This window comes from Vanacampus margaritifer, chromosome 8 (assembly GCF_051991255.1).
Source record: "Vanacampus margaritifer isolate UIUO_Vmar chromosome 8, RoL_Vmar_1.0, whole genome shotgun sequence".
Classification (NCBI taxonomy): domain Eukaryota; kingdom Metazoa; phylum Chordata; class Actinopteri; order Syngnathiformes; family Syngnathidae; genus Vanacampus; species Vanacampus margaritifer.
The window spans coordinates 13,077,149-13,097,990 of NC_135439.1; the positions used below are offsets into that span (position 1 = coordinate 13,077,149).

The window sequence follows — 20,842 nt, forward strand, 5'->3', positions numbered from 1 at the left end:
TCATCATGGTATGCATAGTAAATGATAGACTTGGGATTTCAATTAGGCTATGTTGAGGTTTCCAGTGATAAAAAGGTATCATTTGTAGTCACTTGAACAAGCTAGCCTGACTCACATCTATACTTGTAAAGTTGATGTATCAGAATCAGTGGCTGAAGCACCAAGCAAGCCGCCGCTCTACAATTCAAAGTCAAACAATTCATTGTAGTCAACTTTGGAGTCTTAATTTCATGTTTATTTTTTTATTTTCTGATTAATGTGTATTTCCTGTCAATGTGCTTCCCCCCCACTGCTTTGGAGTTTGAAATATAAAGCGCTAGCTTGTTCAGATTACTTACAAATGTGTACCTTTAACTTGGACATACAGCCCAAGGCTAGTGTAAAAAATAAAAATAAATCGATAAACAAAAGCAAATGCTACATTTTAGCATGTTATGTAATCCCTACAACTAACAAGTCAGATGATACGCTAATTTAAATCAGATGCTTTTAACCAGTTAGGGTTGAGGCTCCGTAGTAGAGAAAGCACCTAATCAGGGCTTCCTCATCTTATAGTGTGTTTATTAATAAACAAATGTTTTTGTCTTTTTTCTGAGAACAGACCACCGACGTGGAAATTAAGAAGAAGCATTCTGGTTCTCTCATGGTATCTGTGGATCAGCTCAACTCCTCTTTCAAAGGAAAAGACCGCGCCAACAGTCAGATGAGCGTAGTCACAAACACTCTGTTGGAGGGTATACAATGTTATATATTTGTTTACTGTCATCATGCTACATAAATGGTCTAGCGTAGCCCTATAAAACCATGATTACTTCTAAGCCAAACATCCAACGTCGGCTTTGTAGGGAAAAGGTTCATCCACACGTTTCACTTTTGCACTCTTCTTCCATCCTTGCAATTTCTGCAGAATTGGAGGAATCTCAGAGGAAGTGCCCCCCCTGCTGGTACAAGTTCGCCAACACGTTCCTCATCTGGGAGTGCCATCCAAAATGGCTGAAGATCAAGCATATAGTCTACTTGATTGTCATGGACCCGTTTGTCGACTTGGCCATCACCATCTGCATCGTCCTCAACACGCTTTTCATGGCCATGGAGCACTATCCAATGACAGAACAGTTTGAGGGAGTCCTCTCTACGGGCAATCTGGTGAGAAGAAACACTTTTCGTATTCCTTTTTAATTGGAGAAATGTTGCAAATTTGCCCCTACCACGCATGCGTCAATTTGATATGTGCACTTAAGACTACACATATATACTGTATATAGGGCTTTTATGGGGGCTCATTAAAGATTTAGTTGAGTTTTAATGTAGCCAGTCCGCATACTCTCCAACTCCTCATCACCCCCACTCATGTCAGGCTCCAATTTCCGTTGTGTCTTGCTTACCTCAACTTATGCTCAAATGTCTTTGTTATACACTCATCGCAAGCACTCAGTCTACAGCCTTGAGAACAAAACACCTTGTGCTTGACTGGCTGAATCTGTAGCAAGTCACCACTACAGTCTATCTGTCTGTCTGTCTGTCAGTCAGATAGCAACATAGAACAGCCATCTTTTGGCAATAGCCCCGACTCAATGTCAGTACAGGAAATTAGGTCAGCTTGGAAGAGTATGGTGCAGTATGACTCATTGGGTGTTCTCCTCACCACATGATTCTGTATTTGATGTCAAATGTGATAAAGGATCAGGGTACTAATTCTACCAAATGTGAGCTATGTGACAATAGTGCCATTTCTTCGCAGACAGGCACATGCGCGCTCGGCAAAAATGGACCTCTACTTGGGTCAATTTGACCCAACTTTGAGTCAAGAAATTGGTCTTTTAGTGTAAAACAACTCATAAACATTGGTCAGATCCTTTACTTGGGTCTTTTTTTTTTGTGTCAGTTTGTATAAAACAACCCAGAAAGTTGGGTCAAATTAAACCTATAAAGTGGATTGGTCCATTTTTTATCCATAATTGGGTTACTTTTGACCCAACTGTTTTTAGAGTGCAGTCTTAATGGTTCTCTAAACCAGGGGTGACCTAAGTTTTTACTCTTAGGGCCGCATAAAAAAAGGGCTACTTTTAATTTTTTTTTTAACTTTTAATTTATCAAGCACACCAAAATCAGCCAATCAAGCAATTGCATATTGTATATATAACAGTGTCTTTTGAAAAGTGGCTACCTGAACAGCTTTTCATAAAGCATATAGTTTAGAATTTTAACTAAAATTTAGGGTGGCCACAGACCCTGCAACCTGCCAGAAAATATCAACCCCTGCACTCAATAGCAGCCGAATCCCATCAGATCAAAAACAAAACAAGAGTAATTTGTTGAAATATGACTTCTTTTTTTTAAAGCAGTAACTTGAGAACCATTCATGTGATATGTTCACAATTTTGACCTTGACACAGCAGAAGTGGAAGAAGCCATTTTTGCTTGGAAAATTATATTTTTATTGCCACAGTGTTAAGAACAGAAATATTGTTACTTGTTTAATTGAAAATAGTTGATTAGCATCTTTGCATATTTAGAAAAGTTCTACAGTGTGTAAAACTAATTTATTAGTCGCAGATGTCATATTTTAGTATATGCCCCGGGCCGCTTGAAATTAGACAGCGGGCCACAAATGGCCCCCTGCCCATAGTTTGGACACCATGCTCTTAGATTTAGCGGTCTTTGCCATTTGAACATGTTAAAAATTGGAACTTGGAAATTTTAACATGTTCAAAACTTCCTTGGGACAAGAAAGACCATTACAAAAATTTCCTTGCGACAAGGAAGACAATTAAGACTGTTAAGAAACCATTAAGACTTTTTTGAGAACGTTTAGGAAATGCTGCAACCTTGAAAGAACCCTGACGTGAAATCAACCTTTGCTAGTTTCACAAACGTTCTTCCTTCAGTAATTTTTTTATTTATTTTTTTTTTTTGGTGACACAAATCCTGGAACTTTTCTGACACACATTGTTCCTTTTTCAATAAAACCAAAATGATTTTCTGTGTTGGTCTGTAGGTTTTCACAGGTATCTTCGCTGGGGAGATGTTTGCCAAACTGGTAGCTATGGATCCCTACTACTACTTTCAGGAAGGATGGAATTGTTTTGATGGCTTCATAGTGACACTGAGTTTAGTGGAGCTGGGACTCCAAGATGTGGAGGGTCTATCGGTGCTCAGGTCCTTCCGATTGGTAAGTGGAAGCCTTCTTCTGTCACCCCTGACGGAACATTACACCACTACAGGATTCATCCAAATATTGAGTCCAAATATTGGAGTCATTTTGTTTTCTTCTCTATCTCGCAGTTGAGAGTGTTCAAACTTGCCAAATCATGGCCCACACTCAACATGTTGATCAAGATCATTGGTAATTCGGTGGGGGCGCTGGGTAATCTGACCCTGGTGCTGGCCATCATTGTCTTCATCTTCGCTGTGGTGGGCATGCAACTGTTTGGCAAGAGCTACAAGGACTGTGTGTGCAAGATCGCAGAAGACTGTAAGCTGCCTCGCTGGCACATGCATGACTTCTTCCACTCCTTCCTGATTGTATTCCGGGTGTTGTGTGGGGAGTGGATTGAGACCATGTGGGACTGTATGGAGGTGGCAGGACAAACAATGTGCCTCACAGTCTTCATGATGGTCATGGTCATCGGGAACTTGGTGGTAAGATGAAAACAATCGGCAGGTGACATCATGTCGAAGCTTTGGAAAGAAAGCAACTATTTGACGTTTGTATCATCCATAGGTTTTGAACTTGTTCCTGGCTTTGTTGCTGAGCTCATTCAGTGCAGACAACCTCGCCGCCACAGATGATGACGGCGAGCCCAACAATCTCCAGCTCGCTGTTGCTCGCATTAAGATAGGCATTGCCTGGATCAAGGTCAAAGTTCGGCAATTTCTTGCAAAGGTATGCAAAGTCGTAGCGTACCAAAATGCATTCGATCCTGTTCCCACAATTCTTTAGGATGTATGTACCATAAAAGTCGGCAGGATCATCAATCAGGTTCTATGATTAAAGTCAGCTCAAAACTGCTAACGTGTTTTTTTATATTGACATTGAAACTAGGAGGAAAAAATGTACACAAAAAGTGACTCACACAAAAAAACATTTTTGTCACTGTGACTCGCAGCCTGTTGAGGATGAACAAAAGCCTCTGGATGAAATGTACGAGAAAAAGCTCAACTGCATTGCCAACCACTCGGTGGACATCAACCGTGAGCTGGACTATGCTAAGAATGGCAACGGTACCACCAGCGGCATTGGGAGCAGCGTTGGAAAGTACATGATCGATGAAGACTACATGTCCTTCATCCACAACCCCAACCTGACTGTGTGCGTCCCTATCGCCGTCGGCGAGTCGGACTTTGAAAACCTGAACACGGAGGACTTCAGCAGTGAGTCGGATGTGGAGAACAGCAAGGATGTAAGTAGGAGGGACCAATGTGAGAATGTAATGGAATTCTCACATTTTTTTCAACTTTTTTTCCAATATTGCGCCCAAAAACGTACAAATATGTTCTATTTTAAATATAACATTCTCCCAAAGACGTATTTATACGTTTTTTTATGTTTTTTGTTTTTTATGCTAGAGTTATGAAGAGAATGCTTGGAGCAATGGTAGTTATTACAAAAACGACCAGCAGGTGGCAACACAGTATAAGAGATCAACCATGGCCATGTTGCAAAAAGCTCTTTCCCCACTGTTTTAAACAAATTTGTGAATAATGATGAAACTTAGCTATATTCTAATGCTAATTGCTGCAAAACAGATGGAAATATACCTCTTTTTTTCCTGATGAAAGAAGGGACTCGAATCTTTCTTTTGGTAGGTTCCATGTTTTTATAGCAATAGAACACAATATTCTGTGGGCCTTGCAAAATCTGTCAAGATACAGTAAAACGGAGCGAAGGGGGTTGCTTCAGTGAAAATGGCTGGGAGTGAATGAGTTAAAAAAGAAAAAAAAAGAATGAATATCGGGGATCCATTGTACTATCAAAATTAAATTGAATTTATATCAGGGTAGAAAAGATATGCTCAATATACAGGAACGTTAATAAACGGTAACGTAACAGCTTAAAGTACGGATCCCAAACTCAAGGCTCGGGGGCCAGATGTGGCCCGCCACATCATTTTATGTGGCCCATGAAGACAAATCGTCTTGACTTCATGTTTCTTGCTAAAATACCAAAATGGCAAATTGTCTTCACTTTTAATAACATTGAGATATTGTATAGATTCCTGGTTGCAAAATACATTGAAAAATTTATATATTTTCAAAACATTTTATTTATTTATTTTTTTACTGGCTTCTATGTGGGCGGTGTGATAATATGAGGGATCATACATTTATTTATTTATCTATTTACTTATTTACTTATTTATTGAACATATGTAGAACATTTCAATAAACAACTGGTACAAGAGGAATACATTTTTCCTTCTTTCACACTATAGTTCCAAAAAGAAAACAAATAAGGGAAAGGATTATATTGTGTTTAAAAAAAACAATAATTATCTACATAACATTTCCTCCCTTCTTAGGTTTTATGAAGTTTAACACAAAGTATAAGAAGTAAAGAGTGTGTGCTGCTCTTGGCCTGTTTAAAGGCGTTAATAGAGCACTCTATTATACACCTGTACCAGGTTTATGTTCCACTGAGTTCACTGAGCCACCCTTACAATCGCCGCACCACAGCCAGCCACAGGAAGCGACGGCATGCAAAACTATCACCAACCAATCAGGAAAGCAACGACTCATCCAGATGTTTGGAGAGAAAGCAAGGCGAGAGCGAGTGCCGGAGCAGTTTTTTAAATGTAGCTTTTTGCTGACAATTTCAGATTACAAAGTGCAGTATCACTTGCTCGTGAATTGAATTAGCTTTGCGTTTGCAGGTGCACAAACATGTAGGCTTTAAGCTAGTAGCATGTGAGTTTTGAATTCATTTCTATTATCAGAGCAATTCTTTGTGAGCAATTAAATTAAGATTTTATCACTACCTTCAACTCAATCAAGTCAACAAAATCTGTTCGCCCCTGCGGAATATTATTTATGAATGTGTAACAATAACAGTATTTAAAGCATAAGTTTAATTGCTTCCTTTTGATTATATGCTAAAAGCTGCAGGGTAAAGAGTCACGGCGAGGATGAATCATTCCAGCGTGCATTACTATAACACTTACAGGCATTGTAGTAATAAATCAAGTGATTCATACAAACACATATTGGCCTTATTAAAATGACGATACTCTCAACCTGCTCTCCCAGCTGGATGACACCAGTTCATCTGAGGGCAGCACAATAGACATTAAGCCTGACGTGGAGGAGGTGGCAGTCGTGGAGGTTGTGGAGGAGTACCTTGACCCAGAGGCTTGCTGGACAGATGGTACGTGGCATAAACACCATCAGGAAGATTGATCGGCCATTTCAATAACACACATTGCATCGTTCGCTTGCTGATTTGTCATCCAGAATGTGTGGCAAAATACAAGTGCTGTGATGTTCCCATCACTCACGGCTGGGGGAAGCACTGGTGGTTCCTGAGGAAGACCTGCTACTTGATAGTGGAGCACAACTGGTTTGAAACCCTCATCATCTTCATGATCTTACTTAGCAGTGGAGCTCTGGTAAGCTATCAAGTGCTACTTATTTCTTACACTTACGTATCAAAGGTTGGAGTTTTAAATTTTGCCATTCATAATGTCGTGTGTTTATGAACGTGCGTAGCTGTAATTAGTAGTCACGGAGAAATCTGTCCAGCTTCAGCGCTAGAAATACTAAGCTAGCGTTAGCGCTGTAAGCAAGCCGACGTTAGCTACAGCTGCTACGTTGGTAGCCTGACTTGTTTATAATAGTGTTACCTAGGGCGACCCACTTTTTTTTTTTAAATCAGGACACTACAATTTTGCTGAAAATCACATATACAATAAAATCTCACCAGGAAATATTTGTAACAAATGTCAATCTGGTTGTGTTATTACTTTAGCTAATGCTAAATCTATCTTCCTTGACAGTTCAACAGCTGTAAGTAATGCAGTGCACTCACCGTCATCCAACCTTTTATGCTCAGTCCCGGCAACTATTAGAAGCTGGCTGTGCCGTTTACATTGTAACATTAGAAATACTGTACAGCATGCCACCAGAAAAGTTGAGCTTGCGTTGGGTCTCTGCGACCGTAGCATTAAGCTAGTAGGGTTACGAGATTCTTAGACACGGAAGCAGGAAGTAGTTCTTGTTCCGGAAACAAGTGGCTTGCTTACTGGACTACTGTTATCTTTATTCTGACAGTTAGAACAAATATGAGAAGAAAAAAAAATGTTTTTTTTAATTCTTAACGGCCCCTTTGAATAAAGTTAATTTAAGGGAATGCACCTGTAAGGCAGAGCACTCATTTTTATATAAAAAAAAAAAGAATCCTTTATACGAGATATACAAGGTAGACCAGATCCTGCTTTTCTTCTGAACCTGCTTCTTATACAGTATGATTGTTGCTAATGGAAAGCCAAGCGCGTTAATGCACCAACCTTTCATCCGACAAAATCCAGCTTAGCGTTGCAGCTTTCTGGAGCGAGGAGGCCTGTGGCCAAATGAAAACACTTAAATGATGTACAATGTTCACTTGCAGTGCTAAAGAAATGGTGCAAAGTTGCTCTTCCTTAGTCTTTCTCTCTCATTTGTAACAAACCAACTGTGGGAATGTAAACAAACTATCTTAAGTATGTTTTTTCGATGTCAAAGATGAGAAAAGATCGCACTTCATGTACAGTATGTAAAACTTTTGTGCTGTTTTGTAGGCTTTTGAGGACGTTTACATCGAGCAGAGGAAGACGATCCGTATTATTCTGGAGTATGCCGATCGGGTTTTCACCTACATTTTTATTCTGGAGATGTTACTGAAGTGGGTGGCTTATGGCTTTGTCAAGTACTTCACTAACGCCTGGTGCTGGTTGGACTTCTTCATTGTGGATGTAAGTACATTTACGGTCTACTTCTAGAAACCAGTAGATAATATTATTTACTGTAATGTTATAGTGCTCTTGTCTTTTATATTAGGTCTGGACTGCTGAATAATGTATTGTTTTCTTATGTAAATATTACATTTGATATATGTTTTGTCTTTTTTCATTTGGTGAATGCTTTGAGAATAATTTGCCCCATACCTGATCAGGTGAACTTCATTTGACTTTCGCTAAAGCTTTTGTAGACACATATTCAACTTGTTTGAGCAGACCAATGCATTTCCTGGTTGAATTGTCAGAGATACATAGACTGGAAGAGTCACAGAAAGGCAAAGATGTGGACAATGCTGGAGATTTCCGTAGGCTAAGCTATAAGCACATGTTGTGAATTTTGCCCATTAGATCTTTGATCAGCAAGTTTTGCAAGTCATACTGTATTATCCCAAAAGACAACAAACAATGCTAACAGTTCTTCTCATTTAATTCAACTCTCTGCTCTAATCTCTTCTCTCTTACAGCAGGTTCCTCTACTGTATGCACTTTAAAGTTAAGCGGGTCATGTTTGAGGGTCCACGGTAAGGCTTGTGTTGCTGTGCTGGGACTCTCACGGGTTCTTCTGTCCCCACCCTGAAAGCCCTCAATCTTCTGCATTCTTCTCTTTGTCCTCTTTTAAGTGAGATGTCCTCTGGTATAGAAACCGTATTGTTTTGTACACGTCTGTATGTTATTGTGTCATATTGGTCGAGTGTCTGTGAGAACATCCCTCCTCCGATTATTTTCCCTTCGTTGGACTCGTTTTATCTTTTCTCCCTGTCACTGTGCCAACCACAAGTTTCTTTCCAGGTGTGCTGTCGAGCTGGTCGTCGCTCGACTCGCTTGCCAAACTACTCCAAAAACAGACAGAAGTAAACAAGAAATAATGAAGAAGAAAGCTCGGGTCTCATACAATACATTGACCTACTGTTATTGTACATAGCGCAGAGATGGGAAATTAAGGTCCAGAAAGTAGAAAGCCTCCCACAGTTTGGCTTAGCCACCTAGAAACACTTGTGTCTAAAGCCAAACGGTGGCATGGTTTTTACTCTCTGGACCTAAAGTTAAAAACTCTGCCACATTTCCTCTTTAGCTTCGCTTAACTACCTAACCACTTAGGAAACACACCTGTGGCCAAAGGGGTTTTTACTTTCTGGATCTAAAGTAAAGCTTGAAGCACCTGTGGCTAAAGCCAAACGGTCGCAGAGGTTTTACTTTAGGTCCAGAGAGGGTAGTAGTTAAGTTACGCTGAGGTGGTTAAGCTAAAGCCAAACAGTGGCAGAGTTTTTACTTTCTGGACCTAAAGTAAAACCTCTGACACCGTTTTAGCCTAACCACCTTAGATTAACTTAGCTACTTAATTACCTAGAAACACCTGTGGCTAAAGCAAAATTTACAAGGTTTTTACTTTCTGGACCTAAAGTAAAAACCCTGTCACACCCAAGCTTAACTTAACTACTTAACCACCTAAAAAAATATACCTGTGGCTAAAGCAAAACTGACAGTAAGCTAAAGGTTAGGTTAGGTTAAGCTAAAGCCAAACTGTGGTAGAGATTTTACTTTAGGTCCAGAAAGTAAAAACCCTGTCAGTTTTGCTTTACCCACAGGTGTTTCTAGTTGGTTAATTGGTTAAGTTAAGATAGGGTGGCTAAGCTAAAGCCAAGCTGTGGTAGAGATTTTACTTTAGGTCCTAAAAAGTAAAACCATGCCACAGTTTGGCTTTAGCCAGAGATGCTACTACTCAAATGGCAGCCAAACTGTGGCAGGGTTTTTACTGTCTGGACCTAAAGTAAAAACCCTGCCATAGTTTGTCTGCCATTTGAGTAGAAAAATCTGTGTCTAAAGCAAAACTGTGACAGGGTTTTTATTTTGTGGACCTAAAGTCAAGCTGGAAGTACCTTTGCCTAAGGCTAAACTGTGGCATGGTTTTTCCTTTCTGGACCTAAAGTAAAACCTCTACCAGAGTTTGGCTTAATCTTAACCATCTTAGCTTAACTTAACTAGAAACACCTGTGGCTAAAGCAAAACTGGCAGGGTTTTTACTTGCTGGACCTAAAGTAAAAACACAGCCACAGTTTGGCTTGATCTTAACTCACTTAGAAACACCAAACTTGTGGCAAGCTGTTTACTTTCTGGATCTGGATTTGCCATATTTTCAGTTGTATCTACACAGAGGCTGCAGTTCATGTGTATCTATGTTTTGACAATTCCAGTATGAGTAGGGCCCGACCTTCTCGCTCTGTCCCCTCTAACCATGTGGGTCCTCTCTTCCTTTGCTTCTGTCCCCTGTCTGTCCCTATCTGTGTAGGTGTCTATAGTCAGCCTTATAGCTAATGCCTTGGGCTTCTCCGATCTTGGCCCAATTAAGTCACTCAGGACACTGAGGGCCTTGCGACCCCTCAGGGCCCTGTCACGTTTTGAAGGGATGAGGGTAAGGCCCAAGATACCAGGCAGCTGGTGCTTCTGCATGCAAATCGAAGACAAGGCTAGAAAATAACATGGATCAAATTGTTAACCATTTTGCATGGATGCAGATCATCTCAGATGGTCAAAATAAGTTTGTAACAATCATATGATGGAAAGGAGCCTCAAACTGGCTTGTGCATGAACTTGGTTGCTGCTCCCCTAAATAAGACATAAAAGTTTCCAGTCAATTCTTTTGATAGCTGTTCTGAGCCTGATTCAGTGATGAAAGGGGCGTGTCATATTGTTGTTGGCGCCAAAAAGGAAAACAAATGTGTTAGGCTCAGAAGCTTCTGCCTGTCGCTCCGTCACAAAATGTGCTGTTCACTGATCTTATCGCAGTTTGGCTTTGGTATCGTCACACTGGAAGACCACCAAACTTCTGGTTGCATATGCTCCCCTCTCCCACTCATCCTTGCTTGCCATCCATCTATTGGGTCTTCATATGGATGCATCGTGTCATGTTTGGCAAGCTCTTAGTGTTGATGTGTGTGCCTCTTTTTTTTTGGAGGGTGGGGGGGTCATATTTTGGCTTCTTATAATTCCCAAGTAGTATTAGGGCAACACTTAGATGACAAAATTAAAATGAGGAGAGCAAAAGTTGTTACCTGGTCAATTTGCTTCCACCATGATTTTAATCTGGTATATGGAGTGTTATTTAATTATTGAAAATTTAGAATTTTTCCTTCTCTTTATGACTTTATTGTCATGAAATTACCTACCTAACTTTATTCTTCTATTTATTCTCTCTTTATTTATTTCCATACTATGACAACTCTCTTCTCATAATATTATAGATTTATGTGTGAGTGTGTGGCCCTAAAACTCCTTGGTGGTGTAATCACAGAACCTGTCTATTAAAATGCACATTCATGTGTTAACAACTTTAATGTATTTCATACAACTACTAACACAGTTTACATACTGGATTACACATTTTTATGTCATGTTTCCTACAAATTGCTTGTAGCTTCTATTATTTTATTATTATTATTATTATTTTTTTTTTTTTTAATCAAACCTGAGTGCAATCTGAGCATGAACCACAAAATTGAGTCTGGATTTAGATATTTGTTCGTGAAAGAGGTGTAACAATAGATTTCAATACAAACATCTGATCATGTGTGATCAAAAATTGACGCAGCACCAACCACTGAATCGGCTTCATAAAATGAAAGCTATTGGTTTTGGTAAAATTTCAATTTGTGGCAACCTGAAATTGTAACTGTGTTGGCCAATGAAGTAATTCATGGCAATCTAGGAAATAATTACTCTGTATATCCATATGAAATACAAATCAAAAGGAAAAACACATATAAAACATTTAGTAATTTACCATTTAACCACTGAATCCCGAATCAATTAGAATTGGTTACACATAATAGTCCCCCCCAAAAATATTTTATCCAACTAGATCTTAATGGTAAATATAGTGCACTTATATAGCATTTTATCTACACCATATATTGTCCAAAGCGCTTTATCAAGCCTCATAGTCACTTTTTTTTGGAAAGCATACTTGAGTGTACATACGCGGCTGATGCACTTAACGCAGCCGCGTCAACATATAGAACTATTTTCCTTTTTAATTTAAAATAACTTAATTTGAACCTCTAAGATCCCTCGCCATACACTACCCAATGGCACACCCGAGTGTTTTTTTTTTTTTTTTTCATTTTTGGTAAACTTTTAAATCCGTCCACATCATCTGCCCATGTTGTGTCTGTTATAGCAGTTAGCTAACGCTAAGCTAAGCTGAGTGAGGGTTCGTCTCTATGGTAAAGCGTCCAAGCACGCACTCCCTTCGTGTAGGACGGCGTCAGAGGCCAACAGCGATGACATCTAGGCGATGATAAACTCTCTAGATTTGCTTTATTGACTGACTGCTTAACAGTTTCAAATAATGCTCATTAGCCAGCGAAACATTCCCACGCACACGCACAAGTTCCAGGTGTCACTTTTGACAAGACGCCGACTTATTGTACTCTTATTGTTACACTTCTATTTGATTCTGATCGGTCAAGACAGTTTTCTGAATGTGCATTTCAGTTTTATGTGTTGACGTCCTCAGTGTTTGTGTGAGCGGTCGACAAAAACCGCACGTGATGTGATTCGCGCGTGTCCTCACTTCTTCCCTTCAGGTTGTGGTGAACGCCTTGGTAGGAGCCATTCCTTCCATTATGAACGTGCTGCTGGTGTGTCTCATCTTCTGGCTCATCTTCAGCATCATGGGTGTGAACCTCTTTGCCGGGAAGTACTACTTCTGCTACAATGACACGCAAGAGCAAATGTTCCACCCCAATGACGTTAACAACCGAACGGAGTGTTTTGCGCTCATTCATGATAACCATACCGAAGTCAGGTGGAGAAATGTCAAGATCAACTTTGATAATGTGGGGGCAGGCTACCTGGCACTCCTGCAAGTGGTGAGGAGCACTTTTAAAATGGCGTCCCTCTTGGTACGTCGGGTTTTCTTATATGTTGTATTTCAACCTTGCAGGCAACATTCAAAGGCTGGATGGATATTATGTACGCAGCAATAGATTCTCGAAAGGTATGGTTGTTAACGGGGCTATTAGACTTAAGGATTTTTTTTATTATAGTTACTTTTTATTTTGTTTTGCTAGTTATAGTTTTTAGAGTGGGTTTTATTATTTGGGAAAATGCTTTGTTCTAGTTCCGTTTTTAATAGTTTTAGTATTCATTTTGGTTTAAAATATTTAAATGGATGGAGTATATGCTGAGTCTAATAACAATAATAATAATAATATCAAATAAAAGGTCACTGTTTGACCTTTTATTTCCCTTTTGTACAGCCATGCAATTTAAAATAAACCATGAAAATTCATGTTGGAAGTCAACCGTAAACATTTCTTGACAATAATATGTTATATGTGACCTCACCAGTCTAAACATGACATTCTGATTAATATTACATTTGTGGAATATATTTGAGTTATGAAGCAAAATCCAGCCGTTTTTTTATCCATCTCAGGGGGCGGCCATTTTGTCACTTGCTGTCGACTGAAGATGACATTACAGTTGCTCTGGCAACGGCCAATCACGGCTCACCTGTTTTCTGAAGGTGAGCTGTGTTTGATTGTTACCTGAGACAGCAAGTGGCAAAATGGCCGCCCCCTGAGATGGATAAAAACGGCTGGATTTTGCTGCTTAACTCCTATTCCACTAACATAATATCAATCAGAATACCATATTTATATTTATATTTAGTGGGGCTGCATATATTGTCAAAAAAAAATGTTTTTGGGTTGACTTCCCCTTTAACTGACTTAAGCGAAAAAGAAAATGTTCTTGATTCTAAGCGAAAAAGAAAATGTTCTCGATTCTAAACGTTTCAGTTGTTGATCTTTTTTTTTATATAGTACTCCTGTTTTTATTTTATTTATTTGACAAAAGGTTATTTTAATTTTAATTTTTTCGTTAGGTTTTGTTAACTATGATGAAAATAAAATATATAAATCTTGGGTTTTAGCTTCAAATAGGTCACGTTAGCTTCTGCAACTTTACAGGTGGAAGATCAGCCGCTGTATGAAGACAACTTGTACATGTACATCTACTTTGTCATCTTTATTATCTTTGGTTCGTTCTTCACCCTAAACCTCTTCATTGGTGTCATCATTGATAACTTCAACCAGCAAAAGAAAAAGATAAGTTTTATTTTCCTGGCTTGTGCAACTTCTTGAGAGACGTTTACTTCACGATTGTAAACCACATTGTTTTGGATCCTTTACTTTGGAGGTCAGGATATATTCATGACGGAAGAACAGAAGAAATACTACAATGCCATGAAGAAACTCGGTTCAAAGAAACCACAAAAGCCTATTCCCAGACCACAGGTAATAAATAAATAAATAAATAAATAAATGCAAGTATCTTCCTCACCAAGCACATTCTAATAAAACTGAAATGTATTTTCTCAGAACAAAATCCAGGGCATGGTGTTTGACTTTGTGACCCAGCAAGTGTTCGACATCTCTATCATGATCCTCATCTGCCTCAACATGGTCACCATGATGGTGGAGACAGACGATCAGTCAAAAGAGACAGAGGATGTGCTCTACTGGGTCAACTTCATCTTCATCGTCGTCTTCACCGGCGAGTTTTTACTGAAGCTGTTTGCGCTACGTCACTACTACTTCACCAATGGCTGGAACATCTTTGACGTGGTGGTGGTCATCCTCTCCATTGTGGGCAAGTATTTACAAGGGTTCTTGTACACGTGCGAAGTATTTCAATTGGAATTTGTCTAATAGACTTTTATGTTGACAGAATGCCAATTTCTCGTCTCGTTAATCGTCCATAAAATGAGAGTCCGTCATTGGCGGACTTTCCGTCAATATTGATGGAATACCCACCTCTGTTTAAAAGTGTTAAAAAGCCTCTATCCCTCCTCTCTGCCTTTGGCTAAATAAATACAAATGATTACCGTATATTTAAAAGGACAACATATGGTGTACCACAAGGGTCTATCTCAGGGGTCTGCAACCTGCGGCTCTGGAGCCATGTGGATACTTAGTCCATGTCCTGTGGGTCTCTGTGGATCTCTCAAAAAAAAAAAAAAGGTAGAAATTATTATTTTTTTCAAACATATTTTTATTTTTGGGGGATAAAATATTCTTTAAATGAATTCATGGTTTAGATAAAAGTAATAATAATTAAATAGTCCCCCAAAAAATTGTCTACATTTTTAAGTTGCCAGAAAAGGAAAGATGAAAGGTAGATGGAAAAAAAAAAATTACCATTATCATTAATGTCCAAAAAAGAAGAGGAACGGCAGAAAATGACCATAAAATGTCCATGAAATTGCCATAAATGTCAGGGAATTGAATAAAAATGGCAGAAAATAAATCGTTTAAAAAGTAACTATAAAATGTCCACACACAAAAAATAAAAGAAGAAATCCTGAAAATTACTGTTAAATATCCACAAAACTGCCCAAAAAAGTAAAACAAAATTTTTTTTGATTGAAGACGAGGCAGGGAGGAAAGTGTTTAAAAAGTAACCATAAAAAAATAAAAGAAGAAAATAAATTAAAAAAAACTAAAGAAGTCCTGAAAATGACCACAAAAATTGATAGCAAACAAGGCAGAAAAAAGTAAAATAAAACAAAGAAATAAAATAGCCATAAAAAGGAAGAAGAGAGGCAGAAAATGACCATAATATGTCCATAAAATTGCCAAAAATGTCAGCAATTTGACAAATGTTTTCTTAATTATTTGGCCTAAAATGTCTCTTTTGACAAGAAAGTTTGCCGACCCCTCGTCTATCTGAAGACATTTGATAGTTTTGCTGGTGAAAGATGAAGATGAATCTCCGGTTAAAATTCTCATTCTATTGAATGCCAATCAATGGAAAAGGCATTTTTCCGTCGCTCTATATTGTTTTTAGGCCTTCTATCAAACACATTACTGCGCATGAAATATGACTTCTGATTATTTTGTCTGTCTGTTTTTGACCTCTTCATCTGTAGGAATGTTCCTCGCCGACTTGATCGAGAAGTACTTTGTGTCGCCAACGCTGTTCAGGGTGATCCGACTGGCCCGTATCGGTCGAATCCTGCGCCTCATCAAGGGCGCCAAAGGCATCAGAACGCTACTGTTCGCTCTGATGATGTCGCTCCCGGCCTTGTTCAACATCGGCCTGCTGCTTTTCCTGGTCATGTTCATTTTCTCCATCTTCGGCATGTCCAACTTCGGCTACGTCAAACACGGGGCGGGAATCGACGACATGTACAACTTCGAGACCTTCGGCAACAGCATGATCATCTTGTTTATGATCACCACGTCAGCTGGCTGGGACGGCCTGCTGCTGCCCATCCTCAACTACCCCCCCGACTGCGACCCCTTGCTGGAGAATTCGGGCACGCCCTCCACCGGAGACTGCGGCAACCCATCGGTGGGAATCTTCTTCTTTGTTATGTACATCATCATTTCTTTCCTGATTGTGGTCAACATGTACATCGCCATCATTCTGGAGAACTTCAGCGTGGCCACGGAGGAAAGCGCCGACCCGCTCAGCGAGGACGACTTTGAGACCTTCTACGAGATTTGGGAGAAGTTTGACCCCACCGCCTCCCAGTTCATCACGTACGCCAAACTTTCCGACTTTGCGGACGCGCTTGAACACCCGCTGCGAGTCCCCAAGCCCAACACCATCGAACTCATCGCCATGGACATGCCGATGGTGAGCGGCGACCGCATACACTGCCTGGACATCCTGTTCGCCTTCACCAAACGCGTGCTGGGCGACAGCGGGGAGTTGGACATGCTGAGGCAACAGATGGAGGAGCGATTCGTGGCGGCCAATCCCTCCAAGGTCTCCTACGAGCCCATCACCACCACGCTGAGGCGCAAGCAGGAGGACGTGTCGGCCCGGATCATCCAAAGGGCGTACCGCTCCTACTTGGCCAGGCGGGGCTTCGTTTGCAAGCGCGTCCCCACCAACAACAGAGTGGAGAACGGCGGGAACAATCAGGAACAAGAGAAGGAGGCCACGCCCTCCACCGCCTCCCTGCCCTCGTACGATAGCGTCACCAAACCCGACAAGGAGAAGGAGGACGACAACGAGGGCAAGGGAGGGAGGAACGAGCGAGGAAGAAACCAAAAAGACGTCAGGGAATCCAAATGTTAAGGCGATGGGATGATAATAATCACGCTATTAACACCACAAATTATAACACGAGGAAACTCACGCCCGCACGGATGTACAGATTATTTCATTTGCAAGTCCGAAAAGAATCAGTGTTTTTAGTTCCGGCCTTCGGAGGGAAGCGCTCGCACTGTCGAAGGCTCTTGAACTCCTCTCATAATCAGCCGGGACATGATTGGACGGAGACGAGTCACACGTCCACAGAGGAGACAACCAAGGACTTCCAAACGCCGACCATAAGGAACTCTTGCGCTGAGCAAGTACCGAAATGTCTCTGAGAGCGAAATGAGGCTGAGCGAAAGACGCGTCGTCGGGAGGATTTTTTTGGGGGTTTTATTAAAGCTAGAAATTGTTGATGTGAGCAGCAAAAATGCAAACCAATATAAAAGGAACACTATTTAGCATTTTGCCCATGCCACTTAACTCCCATTATTTATACCCACGTCCCAATGTTTTTTCTTTCACACCGATTTGTTCAGGGTCTGTTTATTACGGGGGTGAACTCAGGCCAAGGGCTTACGTACATTTACTCAGAACGATTTCCAAAACAACTACATAGGTAAATTGTGCTTGTTCGATGCATAGAAATGATTTGCATGATGGCATGTTTTTGACCAGAACTCTTGCATGAACTTTTCATAGTCCACAAGACACTAACACTGCAGTGGCGCGATACGAGGGTCCATCATCCGAAACGGAAAACCCTGTCTCATCATTCAAGACGTTACAATTGCTGCCTCTATAAATAGACGAATGGAAAACGCTGGTATATTAAAACACACACACACACTAGTGGATTGCAGTCGTAATGTCAACTTATTTGCTGCTCTCGAAGATGTGGAAAAGAAAGACGGAGGACGTGATGTCAGAAAATCAGAAGCTTATATTTAACGTTTCTATGCACATGTAATGCTCCATTTGCTTTTATTGTTTATAAGTGGTCAGTGGGGGGTTTTACAAGTATGGCCTTTTTTATTGGTGATGCATTTCCTTTCCGAAAGGGCTGAGAGGAGATCTTAAGCTTATGAGTGCGTTTTTTTTTCTCCTTTCGTTTCGTAAGCCTCATTTGCAGCAAAGAAGTTGAGGGAAGACGTGTTTGTCCGATTTAAGTCGAGGAACGAGAAAGGCGAGCATCGGAGTGTGTGGAGAAGCCAAAGAGATCCGCCTTGTTCTTCATCAGCGAAGGAGGTTTGTGTTTAATGACGAGATGTCCATTTATTTATTTTTGGATTACAGTGTTTTATTTTGCTCTCAACAGAGACCCGAGAATTGTATGCAATGCTTGAAAAAAAAAAAAATCCTCCCCTTTTTCTCAGGAGATATTATACTCATTGAGCTCTGCTACACAATGCAAGTGAATGTGACGGCCGCATTTATTAAATCCCATTTTACGCCTTTGTGTTTAATGCCATGATGATGATGGGAAACGATCTCGCCCGGCCGCCTGTTTCAGAAGGAGTCATGGTCCATTCTGTTGTAGAACTTCCTGCTTATGACGCGTAGACTTATAGGGCTAGACGCATCTCAGTGGAACAGACACTTTTTTTCTTTTTTTTCTTTTTCGCTCTTGCTTGCAAAGGTGCCGGTGGAATTAGTGGATTGCATTTAGGAAGACGTCATTATGGATTCGATTCAATTCTTCATTCATGTAAAAGGAAACAACCAGATTGACCCCAGTCGTATGTACACACAGGAAACACTGGGAGGTGATGTCATCGATTTTTTACGATTGAACACGCCCTCTCGGCGCCGCACTCAATACCAAATAACTACCAGAGCACTGGACGCATCTCACGTCGCAGCAGAGCTTTAGCACTGTGCAGTGATGTCACTTCCTGTTTATGGATGGTTCACCCTCCCATGTGTTCTCAAGTCGCCCACCATCTGCATGAGCGCTCCAAAATCTGTGTGGGTAACCAAATAAAACCATGAATGATAAGCAGAAAATTTCTCATCGAGTATTTAAAAAAATGCTCCATTCACCAAGGTGAATCCATTTGGATAAAAAAAAAAAAAAAAAAAAGTATAAGCTTTGTAGTGAAGCTAAAAATGAACTTTCATAAGAACCTAATGTAATATTTTATTTTAATGGCATGTGTAGTTATTTTGTAAATACTGGACTACAAAAACTACAGCTATTAATCTTACACGTAAATATAAATAAGCATAAATAGAATGGCTTCCAGCTTTTGCCCCGTCACACCTGTTAGGCTGTGACATGTTTGTCAGAGTAGACCTTTTTTTATTCACTTTTCACACAAAAAAAGGGATTAAGGGAAAAATTATCTATATTGCAAATATATATATATATATAATTATATATACATAAAATTATATATATATATAATTAGAACAATGTCTGTGATGCAGCTCGCCTGTCCACTCTAAAACCACATCGTGACCATGCAGCTTTCTTTGTGTGTATATTCCGTCAATAACCAAAACTCTGGCCCACCCAGCACCCAAAGGTGCCAGCGCGTAATGCATGCTGTTGCACTGGCTGTTTGCTGAGAATCGGGGAGCCTGCCTTGGTGGGAGGATTGCACTAACCAGCATTCACTTTTGTACATTGGCAAACAATGTGGGTTTTCTTTGCACACATTCATAACGCTGGCATCAAGTAAGTTGTGTGTAACGTGTTCGCGCATTACAACTCTAACCCTCCGCCACATTTGTCACACATTGACGGCACCTCCGCTGCGAGATGTTGGGTTAGTCAGTCGTCTTAGTTGCCTGTGTGTTTGTTTCCGGTGCAATATCTAAACGGCACGTGCCTTTTTAGCTTCTTGTTTAGTCTCTCAGTAAAGTCGGCAACGCGGCGCTCCAAAACCCACCGGAGGGAATCAAAACAAAGCATGATAGTAGCAATGTATTGAGTCCAAAAAAATGAACCGGTATATTGCTAACTCACCATGTAGGTTAGGTTGTCTGGACTACCTTCATATTGTAGAATTGTGTAATACGACAAGTTGGCTCTTTCCTTTTTCTTTTTTTTTTGTCTATGTTCTGTTCACAAGCTTTTAGTCTGGTAAAAGCTTGCTTTCTGTTTCGCTGGTTTCTGTCATTTTCAAAAGTTGGATCGTCACTATACGGGGGGCCATTGTTTTGATTAAGCATGACTGGGATATCTTTGTTTTCTTTTGCTGAAAATAGGCTGACTTGGGGGGAGGGGCTTTGGGGGGACAACTTTTGAATGTCATTATCTCTTGCCACTAATGCAGCCAGAGAGAGGAACATGTTGCACAACCACATGAGACAATTCAGTGAGAATCAGTGAAAGAATGTCTTCATTTGAGCACGAATCTATTTCCAAACAATAAAGCAGCCTTCCAGTTAGACTTGTGACTAGTGTCGTTTTTGGGTGACTAGCACTTTGCTCGTGCCAATGTGGATTGTTTTGTCGCTGCTTAAAGTTACGTTGCGTTCAAGTACGCCTGTACAGCTTTGATTTTTCTATGCGTTCAAAACCTTACTTGACCACTGCCTTCATCCCACATTGCTTAAACCCTTGAGTCAACTTGCCAGTGAATTAACGAAGACAAACAAATGGCCTGGTCGGAATTCTGTTTTCTGGAAAAAAAAATCGAGGTAGTACGCGTTTACATGTGTGGCGGAAAGAGTTAATCCCGTTTGCATGCTTATTTGTGTGCGATTGGAATAACCCATTCAGACCGCGGCACGCGGACAACGTAATTACGTAAATAACATCATTTCCGCTTTTAACTTACTATACGTAGTAC

The 20,842-nt window shown here is 40.3% G+C and overlaps 1 protein-coding gene across 8 annotated transcripts in view; it reads left to right on the forward strand.

Annotated features, from left to right (window-relative positions):
* The window catches only part of scn8ab (sodium channel, voltage gated, type VIII, alpha subunit b), a 49,406-nt gene extending 28,966 nt beyond the window's left edge, over positions 1-20,440 (forward strand). For 6 of the 8 annotated variants that reach the window (XM_077573376.1, XM_077573375.1, XM_077573377.1 and 3 more), the window contains exons 13-28: positions 602-734; positions 908-1,146; positions 2,999-3,172; positions 3,286-3,642; positions 3,725-3,886; positions 4,110-4,403; positions 6,247-6,364; positions 6,451-6,605; positions 7,773-7,946; positions 10,279-10,401; positions 12,575-12,859; positions 12,934-12,987; positions 13,964-14,101; positions 14,186-14,290; positions 14,375-14,645; positions 15,925-20,440. In XM_077573376.1, the coding sequence (XP_077429502.1) occupies positions 602-734; positions 908-1,146; positions 2,999-3,172; positions 3,286-3,642; positions 3,725-3,886; positions 4,110-4,403; positions 6,247-6,364; positions 6,451-6,605; positions 7,773-7,946; positions 10,279-10,401; positions 12,575-12,859; positions 12,934-12,987; positions 13,964-14,101; positions 14,186-14,290; positions 14,375-14,645; positions 15,925-17,084 (3,942 nt within the window). In that variant the 3' untranslated portion in view covers positions 17,085-20,440. The remainder of the gene's footprint in view (positions 1-601; positions 735-907; positions 1,147-2,998; positions 3,173-3,285; positions 3,643-3,724; positions 3,887-4,109; positions 4,404-6,246; positions 6,365-6,450; positions 6,606-7,772; positions 7,947-10,278; positions 10,402-12,574; positions 12,860-12,933; positions 12,988-13,963; positions 14,102-14,185; positions 14,291-14,374; positions 14,646-15,924) is intronic. The other 2 variants (XM_077573381.1, XM_077573380.1) reach the window with 1 other exon arrangement.
* Positions 20,441-20,842: the final 402 nt, after the last annotated feature.